We start from the raw sequence: 12,074 nt of genomic DNA, 5'->3' as shown, positions 1-12,074 counted from the left end.
AAATGTATTTATTATTTATAATGTTATAAATGTATTTGATTATTTATAATGTTATAAATGTATTTGATTATTTTCTGCTTCAGAACTGAACAAGGATTTCTGCTGCTCCTCATGTCCACGTTCCTCTACAACCCAAAATCAGCTCCACAATCACATCAAGAGCTGCAACCATGATAAATATGAGACTCTGGTGAAGATTAAGACTGAACATGAGGATCTGACGCCCACCAGAAGCTCCAGTAATCAGCAAACGTCCTCTGGTACTGTCAGCATTAACACCTCTCTCAGTCCCACACAGGAAGAAGGAAACGTCTGCTCACAGTGTGGGAAGAGCTTCAGGTTCCTGAGTTTTCTCAAAATACACCAGCGCATCCACACTGGAGAGAAACCGTATCAGTGCTCACAGTGTGGAAAGAGTTTTATTACACAGAGTGATCTAAAAAAACACCAGCGCATTCACACTGGAGAAAAACCGTATTTCTGCTCACAGTGTGGGAAGCGTTTTAATGCACAGAGTAAGCTCAAAATACATCAGCGCATTCACACTGGAGAGAAACCGTATCAGTGCTCACAGTGTGGAAAGAGTTTTAATACAAAGTGTGAGCTCAAAATACACCAGCGCATTCACAGTGGACAGAAACCGTATCAGTGCTCACAGTGTGGAAAGAGTTTTAATCAACAGGGTCATCTCAAAACACACCAGCGCATTCACAGTGGAGAGAAACCGTATCAGTGCTCACAGTGTGGGAAGGGTTTTAATACAAAGAGTGATCTGAAAAAACACCAGCACATTCACACTGGAGAGAAACCGTATCAGTGCTCACAGTGCGGAAAAAGTTTTAATCAACAGAGTCATATCAAAATCCACCAGCGCATTCACACTGGAGAGAAACCGTATCAGTGCTCACAATGTGGTAGGGGTTTTAATACAAAGAATGATCTCATAACCCACCAGCGCATTCACACCGGAGAGAAACCATATCAGTGCTCACAGTGTGGAAAGAGTTTTAATACAAAGAGTGAGGTTAAAATACACCAGCGCATTCACACTGGAGAGAAACCGTATCAGTGCTCACAGTGTGGGAAGAGTTTTATTCAACTGAGTCATCTCAAAATCCACCAGCGCATTCACACTGGAGAGAAACCGTATCAGTGCTCACAGTGTGGGAAGAGTTTTAATCAACAGAGTCATTTCAAAATCCACCAGCGCATTCACACAGGAGAGAAACCGTATCAGTGCTCACATTGTGGGAAGAGTTTTAATCAACAGAGTGCTTTCAAAACACACCAGAGCATTCACACTGGAGAGAAACCGTATCAGTGCTCACATTGTGGAAAGAGCTTTAATCAACAAAGTGCTCTCAAAACACACCAGCGCATTCACACTGGAGAGAAACCATATCAGTGCTCACATTGTGGAAAGAGCTTTAATCAACAGAGTGCTCTCAAAACACACCAGCACATTCACACTGGAGAGAAACATTAGCTGCATCCAGAATCGCATACTAACAGAGTCTGTACTAGATTGGAGGAAGTACGCAGCGCATGCAGTACAGAAGTGTGCAGTATGCACACAACACTAGGGGTGGGCGATATGGCCTTTAAAAAATATCACGATATCTTTGCGATAACGATATTCACTCGGGATACATAAGAACACACTTGTTTTGCAGACACTCAGGAAATTTAAGGTACAAATGTTACTAAATGTCCATTAAATTAAGCATCACTTCCAGTAGGGCTGAGCGATATGGTTAAAAACTCATATTCCCATATAAATGTACGATATAATGTAAACTTAAAGTACACCGCATTCCTAATTATTATGCAAATTGGATTTAAGTGTCATAAAGATTACATTTTTTGTTTCTCAATTCAGCTCATGGATGGTATTGTGTCTCATTTCTCTTTGGATCACTGAAATCAATCTTAGACACCTGTGATAATTAGTTTGCCATTTAAAGGAAAACGACTTAAGAAGGCTGTTCCACATTATTAAGCAGGCCACAGGTTTCAAGCAATATGGGAAAGAAAAAGGATCTCTCTGCTGCCGAAAAGCGTCAGATAGTGCAATGCCTTGGACAAGGTATGAAAACATTTGATATTTCACGAAAACTTAAGCCTGATCTTCATACTGTGAAGAGATTAGTGGCTGATTCAGAGCACAGACGGGTTCGTGCAGATAAAGGCAGAATGAGGAAGGTTTCTGCCAGACAAATTCATCGGATTAAGAGAGCAGCTGCTAAAATGCCATTACAAACCAGCTAACAGGTATTTGAAGCTGCTGGTGCCTCTGGAGTCCAGCGAACCTCAAGGTGTAGGATCCTCCAGAGGCTTGCAGTTGTGCATAAACCTACTATTCGGCCACCCCTTACCAGTGCTCACAAGCAGAAACGGTTGCAGTGGGCCCAGACATACATGATGAGTACCGTGCAACCCTGGATGGTCCAGATGGATGGAATAGTGGATGGTCACCATGTCCCAACAAGGCTGCGATGTCAGCAAGGAGGTGAAGGGCCTTCAGGGTTCCTGAAGGTGTGAAAATGACCTTGGCAAAGTATATAGAGTTTCTGACTGACCACTGGTACAAAAAGAAGAACCCGCCCTTCGGCAGCAAAATCATCTTCATGCATGACAAATCTCATGCTGCAAAGATTACCTCTGTGTCATTGGCTGCTATGGGCATAAAATGAAAGAAACTCGTGGTGTGGCCACCATCCTCCCTGACCTTAACCCTATTGAGAACCTTTGGAGTATCCTCAAGCAAAAGATCTATTATGGTGGGAGGCAGTTCACATAAAAACAGCAGCTCTTCGAGGCTATTCTGACATCCTGCAAAGAAACTCAAGCAGAAACTCTCCAAAAACTCACAAGTTCAATGGATGCAAGAATTGTGAAGGTGATATGAAAGAAGGGGTTCTATGTTAACATGTAACTTGGCCTGTTAGGATGTTTTTGATTGAAATATCTTTTGATTTCAGTGAATGCTGCCAATTCAACAAATGACCATTTTCAGTTCTTTACAACCTATGAAATGTTTTGAAACTCTGTTGTGCAAAATAATTTGGAACAGTGATTTTTTTTTTTTTTTGAAGAATATACTGTTATCAATGGGAGGTTTGTTCAATAAAATTCGATTTATACTCTATAACGGTTGATGACTTAAAAATTAGCAGTGACCGACACTCCTTGTACTCACGCGGATGCTTTTGCTTTAGGTGCTGAAGTAAATGTGATGTTGCCACTGTTTGTCGTGATTGTATTTACAGTCGTTTGTTTGGAGTCTGACCTTCTGTATCCGAAAAACTTCCACACCAGTGATGTAGCTCACCTATTAGGGACTAGTTCATACTCAGTGCTCAGCGCCCTGGTGCGCCTGCCACCTACACCCCCGCCCCCACTGTAGTTACGCCCCTGTGCAACACGTATAACATCCTGTCAACCCACATCGTTAACTATGTTAAAGCGTTTATACAGTCCATCGTGATCTATTTAAGGTCCGTATACTTTCGGTCATTCGTTTTTCACTTCAAATCCCAAAGTTAAAAAAACAGGAACACGGGGCGTTATTCGTATTTTATTTCAAGTTCAAAAATCAAATAACAAACAAGCAGAAATTGAAAAACGGCTCGTATTTTAATTTTACGAAATCAACTTTTTTAATCAGTTCAACTGATAAAATAATAAAAATGTTACGCCGCGCCCCCTGTTCTGACTTGTGTCTGCCGTAGTTTTTCCTGCCCTTGTAATTCACATAAGAACTACTGTACTTTTTCTTTAAAAAAATAAAGGTTATTGTAAGAAAAAGAATGATGTTTTCTAATGTCTGACCTGTCATGTAATGTGCATTACAAATATATTGTCTGGCCCTTTAAGAATGTTAAGTGTACTATGCTAGGGCATAGGGAGCAAGTGTGTAGGGAAGATATCAGAAATGATCGATTTCGGTTGTGCTTATGTTCACTTGTGTGACATAAGTAGCGTTCTGCTTCCTGCACTTTTAAGAAATGCAAATTACCACAGAGACACATTGTGGCACAAACAGCCCAATAAAAATCGTTTGATTACAATTTTTAATCTCGAAACTTTGAAATTACAGATGGCTGTCTGAAGGGTGGACCCCATGTATACACTTTTTACAAACTGTTGACTGTTGTAGTTTTGAACTGATTGATCTGATTTTAAAGTAAACTGCTATCAACAAGTTGAGTTGTTTGTAGTGAACTGATTACCCCTCCCCCACTGAGGTGATGTTAAGCTGCGTCTGAAATCTCATACTTACAGAGTCTGTACTAGATTGGAGGAAGTACGCACCGCTCAGCCGGTAAAGAAGTGCGCGGCGCTTTCAGTACAGAAGTGTGCAGTATGCACACAAACAACCCTACGTACTACGTCCACCATCTTACCAACGTCAAGTGATGACCTGAGGACGTGATGATGTAATATCACCATAGTTACATTAAAAGCTCATTACAAGCCCCACTCATGGATATTTATCGTCTTTTTGCGCTAATTATAACGTTATTTAGGGTTGTATACAATAACAAAATTTTTCTTTTGTTTATCTTACAAAATTTGTGAATAAGTGCCGGTGCTGACTTGCCACTAATTTCAGTCCAGACAGAGTGGGTTTGACAGTGGTGTTTAGGGCAGCTGAAACATCAAAACTTTACATTCAGGTGTAGCTTTCATCAGTCTCTACATGCTCTTCACCACTGTGCTGGTGTTCTCCTGAGCAGATCAGGCTTATCATCGTGTTCGTGTCTACCAGCGCCTCCGCAGATGTACCTTTGAACCGACATAGCACTTTAAGCTTGCCTGGTTTTTTACAATGGTGGAATAACACCCATGCTCATATGGCCTCATTTTCTCAGCTTCACTTTTACTGCAGCTTTTTCTGATTTGGTGGCATGATCAGTAAAGATGGTGTCTAATTCTTCAGTGCAGTGCGGTGCTGGAACATGCTGGAGTTACCCAGGTGAAATTGCTGTGGCAGGCAGGTCACAGTTGTTTAAAGTGGAAAGTTGTATTAAGTTCTCCAGCACCAGGCTTTCCTTAACTGCAGTTGGGAATTTCTGTGACATGTAGCCCCAGTTTCTCACCTCACCATCATTTTCTGTGGTGGGGTTGGTGTCGCAGGTTAGCTGGCCTCGGGTGCTTCCTGAAATTCAGCTTCAAAGATTTTTGGTAAGGGCCACCCATGTTAGACTATTCTATAGGTTCAGGTCCCTCCATGGCACCGGTGATCTGTACTACCTTCACTGTCTTACTTTAACCCACTGTGGTGGCTTGCATTGCATCTTGGGAATCTGTGCTGGTTCAGAGTAGACAGCAAAAGCTGTAAATGATGTGTGTCCTTTATCACTATTAAAGGGGCAGTTGTAGCCTAGCCTAGTTGTAGCCCAGCGGTTAAGGTACTGGACTAGTAATTAAACGGTCGCTTGTTCAAACCCCACCACTGCCAGGTGGCCAATGTTGGGCCCTTGAGCAAGGCCCTTGACCCTCAATTGCTCAGACAACATAGTGTCACAATACTGTAAGTCGCTTTGAAGTTACTGTTGTAGTACCACCAAATTGGATGTGGTTTAAAGAAACTCCAGTGTCCTGCACAGAGCCCTGACCTTAGCTCCACTCAACAGCTCTGAGATGAACCGGAACACCGACTGAGGCTTTTTTTTTTTTTACAATGCATCGGTGCCCAGCCATACAAATGCTTTTTTACTGAGTTCCCACAGACACACTTCAAAGTCTCTTAAGAAGCTTCTCAGAAAAACGACTAGCTAAAAAGATCACACAGAGGTCACTGTGTTAATACCGTTTGTTTTTACATTTATTTTGCTTTCTGTTTACAGTATTTGTCATTATTTTGCAGTATTTCATTTATAATTAATTAATTAATTAAAGTTGGAAGTGTGTGTGGAAGTTGTACACACAAGAAACGACAACAATATAATAGTGTTAATTAGTGTTAATCTTAATAATATGTTGTGTGGCATTTAAAAACTTCCACACACACTTTATACACACACACACACACTTTTTCTCCGGTTGACCTACCCTGTGGGGGGACCTGAGGCCATTTCAATGAAACTTTGTCAGATGACGTATATTAAGGCTTTCTATTGGTTGAAATGATTGTGCCTGTGTTGACTTTGATTCAGGTTTGCTGGTTTGGTGTGCAATTAGGTGGCAGTCCCCACCAGGATATATAAACAAGTACACATTATACTCACATGTAATACACACACCTTATACACACGTAACACAGACACGTAATACACACATGTAATACACACACAGAGTGTGTCATGGTATGGGGGTGTACCAGTACCAGGGTCTGTCATGGTATGGGGGTATGTCAGTACCAGGGTGTGTCATGGTATGGGGTGTGTCAGTACCAGGGTGTGTCAGTACCAGGGTGTGTCATGGTATGGGGTGTGTCAGTACCAGGGTGTGTCAGTACCAGGGTGTGTCATGGTATGGGGGTGTACCAGTACCAGGGTGTGTCATGGTATGGGGGTATGTCAGTACCAGGGTGTGTCATGGTATGGGTTGTGTCAATACCAGTACCAGGGTGTGTCAGTACCAGTACCAGGGTGTGTCATGGTATGGGGTGTGTCAGTACCAGGGTGTGTCATGGTATGGGGGTGTGTCAGTACCTGGGTGTGTCATGGTATGAGGGTGTGTCAGTACCATGGTGTGTCATGGTATGGGTTGTGTCAGTACCAGTACCAGGGTGTGTCAGTACCAGTACCAGGGTGTGTCATGGTATGGGTTGTGTCAGTACCAGTACCAGGGTGTGTCATGTTATGGGGTGTGTCAGTACCAGTACCAGGGTGTGTCATGGTATGGGGGTGTGTCAGTACCAGGGTGTGTCATGGTATGGGTTGTGTCAGTACCAGGGTGTGTCATGTTATGGGGTGTGTCATGTTCTGGGGTGTGTCAGTACCAGTACCAGGGTGTGTCATGGTATGGGTTGTGTCAGTACCAGTACCAGGGTGTTTCATGGTATGGGGGTGTGTCAGTACCCGGGTGTGTCATGGTATGAGGGTGTGTCAGTACCAGGGTGTGTCATGGTATGGGGGTGTGTCAGTACCAGGGTGTGTCATGGTATGGGTTGTGTCAGTACCAGTACCAGGGTGTGTCATGGTATGGGGGTGTGTCAGTACCCGGGTGTGTCATGGTATGGGGGTGTGTCAGTACCCGGGTGTGTCATGGTATGAGGGTGTGTAAGTACCAGTACCAGGGTGTGTCATGGTATGGGGTATGTCAGTACCCGGGTGTGTCATGGTATGGGTTGTGTCAGTACCCGGGTGTGTCATGGTATGGGTTGTGTCAGTACCAGGGTGTGTCATGGTATGGGGGGGTGTCAGTACCCGGGTGTGTCATGGTATGGGGTGTGTCAGTACCACTACTAGGGTGTATCATGGTATGGGGGTGTGTCAGTACCAGGGTGTGTCATGGTATGGGGGTGTGTCAGTACCCGGGTGTATCATGGTATGGGGGTGTGTCAGTACCAGTACCAGGGTGTATCATGGTATGGGGGTGTGTCAGTACCAGTACCCGGGTGTGTCATGGTATGGGGGTGTGTCAGTACCCGGGTGTGTCATGGTATGGGGTGTGTCAGTACCACTACTAGGGTGTATCATGGTATGGGGGTGTGTCAGTACCAGGGTGTGTCATGGTATGGGGGTGTGTCAGTACCCGGGTGTATCATGGTATGGGGGTGTGTCAGTACCAGGGTGTGTCATGGTATGGGGGTGTGTCAGTACCAGGGTGTGTCATGGTATGGGGAGTGTCAGTACCAGGATGTGTCATGGTATGGGGGTGTACCAGTACCAGGGTGTGTCATGGTATGGGTTGTGTCAGTACCAGGGTGTGTCATGGTATGGGGGTGTGTCAGTACCAGTACCAGGGTGTGTCATGGTATGGGGGTGTGTCAGTACCCGGGTGTGTCATGGTATGAGGGTGTGTCAGTACCAGGGTGTGTCATGGTATGGGTTGTGTCATTACCAGTACCAGGGTGTGTCATGTTATGGGGTGTGTCAGTACCAGTACCAGGGTGTGTCATGGTATGGGTTGTGTCAGTACCAGTACCAGGGTGTGTCATGGTATGGGTTGTGTCAGTACCAGGGTGTGTCATGTTATGGGGTGTGTCAGTACCAGTACCAGGGTGTGTCATGGTATGGGTTGTGTCAGTACCAGTACCAGGGTGTGTCATGGTATGGGGGTGTGTCAGTACCCGGGTGTGTCATGGTATGAGGGTGTGTCAGTTCCAGGGTGTGTCATGGTATGGGTTGTGTCAGTACCAGTACCAGGGTGTGTCATGGTATGGGTTGTGTCAGTACCCGGGTGTGTCATGGTATGGGTTGTGTCAGTACCAGGGTGTGTCATGGTATGGGTTGTGTCAGTACCAGGGTGTGTCATGGTATGGGGTATGTCAGTACCAGGGTGTGTCATGGTATGGGTTGTGTCAGTACCCGGGTGTGTCTTGGTATGGGTTGTGTCAGTACCAGTACCCAGGGGTGTCATGGTATGGGGGTGTGTCAGTACCCGGGTGTGTCATGGTATGGGGTGTGTCAGTACCCGGGTGTATCATGGTATGGGGGTGTGTCAGTACCAGGGTGTGTCATGGTATGGGGCTGTGTCAGTACCAGTACCAGGGTGTATCATGGTATGGGGGTGTGTCAGTACCAGGGTGTGTCATGGTATGGGGGGGTGTCAGTACCAGTACCAGGGTGTGTCATGGTATGGGGGTGTGTCAGTACCAGTACCAGGGTGTGTCATGGTATGGGGGTGTGTCAGTACCAGGGTGTGTCATGGTATGGGGGTGTGTCAGTACCAGTGCCAGGGTGTGTCATGGTATGGGGGTGTGTCAGTACCAGGGTGTATCATGGTATGGGGGTGTGTCAGTACCAGCACCAGGGTGTATCATGGTATGGGGGTGTGTCATGGTATGCGGGTGTGTAAATACCAGTACCAGGGTGTGTCAGTACCAGGGTGTGTCATGGTATGGGGGTGTGTCAGTACCAGTACCAGGGTGTGTCAGTACCAGTACCAGGGTGTGTCATGGTATGGGGGTGTGTCAGTACCAGTACCAGGGTGTGTCATGGTATGGGGTTGTGTCAGTACCAGGGTGTGTCATGGTATGGGGGTGTGTCAGTACCAGGGTGTGTCATGGTTTGGGGTGTGTCAGTACCAGGGTGTGTCATGGTATGGGGGTGTGTCAGTACCAGTACCAGGGTGTGTCATGGTATGGGGTGTGATTCACTGTGTGGAATTAACAAACCACTCTGGACAGGTTGCCAGACACACCTAAACAAACACATACCTGTGTACCTTATACCTTATACCTAGGGTACCCCTTTACCCCCAGGACATGGGGAGAACATGCAAATTCCTCCCGGTAATCAAACCCAGGACCCTCCAGAAGCCGTCCCACAGTGGAAATCAAGTCAGTATATGTGCAGTCACATGAATCCAGTCATGCCCATATATGGTAAAGGTAAATTCACTCTGCTCCCTCGGAACGCTGTGACATCACAATGTGGACCTGTGCTCTTCAGGAGCAGCATTTAGATTTTCTCCTCATTTACGATGGCTGCTTCTCTGAGACAGAGGTTTCTGCGTGTGCTGTGTTGCGGGGCGCCTCCCCGGGCGTCCTCCGGGGGCGACCCGGGTCACGGGGGCGGTGCGGAGGCCGAGGAAGCGCTCCTGATGGAGGGGTTTCTGTTTAAGAGGACCAGGAGTGTGTTTAAAACCTGGAACAGGTCTGTACACTGATGCTTAGTCTATATATTAGGAATTATATATCTATACACTCAACATTATATATATACACTATTATATTTATACACTTAATATTATATACATAGACACACATTATATCTATAAACTCAATATTATATATATACACTCAATATTATATATATATATACACGATGTGTTTGATCTCTGCAGGCGGTGGTTCATCATACAGAACAATCAGCTTCTCTACAAGAAGAGGTTTAAGGTAGGTCACATGACTTCATATGATCCAAATCAGCTCTTTCCTGGACTCTGTGAAATACCCATAATGTACCGCGGCCGTACGCCCCTCATCATTCGGGCGCATTACAGCAGAAGTCGACTTCTGTGCCGGGCTGTGTCCCAAACCACCCCCGTCATGTTTACGTCTGGGATGATTTCACCGGCGTTTATATCATCAACTGTATAAATAAGAAGGTTTTATGTTCTATTCCCCCAGCGTGACTTCATGGTGCTGGCTGAAGACCTGCAGCGCTGTTCGGTCCAGAGCTGCGAGGACGCCGGGCGACGCTTCTGCTTCCGGGTGGTCACGCCCACAAGGTAAGTCCAGATCTATAATCACAGATAGATAGACAGATAGACAGATAATCAATAGACAGACAGACAGATGATCAATAGACAGACAGATAGATGATCAATAGACAGATAGATAGGCAGACAGACAGATAGATGATCAATAGACAGACAGACAGATAACCAATAGACAGACAGATGATCAATAGACAGACAGACAGATGATCAATAGATAGATAGATAGGCAGACAGACAGATAGATGATCAATAGACAGACAGACAGATAACCAATAGACAGACAGATGATCAATAGACAGACACAGATGATCAATAGACAGATAGACACATATTAGACATACAAATAGTCAGACAGACAAATAGACAGAGAGACAGCCAGATAGATGATCAATACACAGACAATAGATATATAGACAAGATAATTGATAGATAGACAGACAGACAGACAGATGACCAATAAACAGACAGACAGATAGATGCTAGATAGACAGATGGATAGACTGATAGACAAGAAGACAGATTATAGATAAATAGATACAGTGGGGCCAAAAAGTATTTAGTCAGCCACTGATTGTGCAGGTTCTCCTACTTAGAAAGATGAGAGAGGTCTGTAATTTTCATCATAGCTACACTTCAACTATGACAGACAAAATGAGAAAAAAAAATCCAGGAAATCACATTGTAGGATTTTTAAAGAATTTATTTGTAAATTATGGTGGAAAATAAGTATTTGGTCAAAAACAAACAAGCAAGATTTCTGGCTCGCACAGGCCTGTAACTTCTTCTTTAAGAAGCTCTTCTGTCCTCCACTCGTTACCTGTATTAATGGCACCTGTTTGACCTTGTTATCTGTATAAAATACACCTGTACACAGCCTCAAACAGTCAGACTCCAAACTCAACCATGGCCAAGACCAAAGAAAATTGTAGACCTGCACCAGGCTGGGAAGAGTGAATCTACAATAGGCAAGCAGGTTGGTGTGAATAAATCAACTGTGGGAGCAATTGTAAGAAAATGGAAGACATACAAGACCATTGATAATCTTCCTCGATCTGGGGCTCATCCCGTGGGGTCAAAATAATCATGAGAACGGTGAGCAAAAATGCCAGAACTACACGGAGGGACCTGATGAATGACCTGCAGAGAGCTGGGACCAAAGTAACAAAGGCTACCATCAGTAACACACTACGTCGAGAAGTACTCAAATCCTGCAGTTTCAGGCGTGTCCCCCTGCTTAAGCCAGTACATGTCCAGGCCCGTCTGAAGTTTGCCAGAGAGCATTTGGATGATCCAGAAGAGGATTGGGAGAATATCATGTGGTCAGATGAAACCAAAATGGAACTTTTTGGTAAAAACTCAACTCGTCGTGTTTGGAGGAAGCAGAATCCTGAGTTGCACCATACCTACTGTGAAGCATGGGGGTGGAAACATCATGCTTTGGGGCTGTTTTTCTGCAAAGGGGACAGGACGACTGATCCGTGTTAAGGGAAGAATGAACGGGGCCATGTATCGTGAGATTTTAAGCCAAAACCTCCTTCCATCAGTGAGAGCGTTGAAGATGGAATGTAGCTGGGTCTTCCAGCATGACAATGATCCCAAACACAGCGCTCGGGCAACGAAGGAGTGGCTCCGTAAAAAGCATTTCAAGGTCCTGAAGTGGCCTAGCCCGTCTCCAGACCTCAACCCCATAGAAAATTTGTGGAGGGAGTTTAAAGTCTGTGTTGCCCCAAAACATC

At 45.0% G+C, this 12,074-nt stretch overlaps 1 protein-coding gene across 1 annotated transcript in view; it reads left to right on the top strand.

Annotated features, from left to right (window-relative positions):
• Window positions 1-319: 319 nt before the first annotated feature.
• LOC134326881 (zinc finger protein 271-like) overlaps window positions 320-12,074 on the top strand; it is a gene marked incomplete at both ends in the record, with an annotated part of 31,885 nt that continues 20,130 nt past the window's right edge. The window contains one exon of the mRNA XM_063009006.1: window positions 320-1,256. Within this exon, the coding sequence (XP_062865076.1) occupies window positions 320-1,256 (937 nt within the window). The remainder of the gene's footprint in view (window positions 1,257-12,074) is intronic.

The sequence above is a fragment of the Trichomycterus rosablanca genome, chromosome 14 (genome assembly GCF_030014385.1).
Source record: "Trichomycterus rosablanca isolate fTriRos1 chromosome 14, fTriRos1.hap1, whole genome shotgun sequence".
Lineage (NCBI taxonomy): Eukaryota > Metazoa > Chordata > Actinopteri > Siluriformes > Trichomycteridae > Trichomycterus > Trichomycterus rosablanca.
This window is presented reverse-complemented; position numbering and strand designations above follow the sequence as displayed.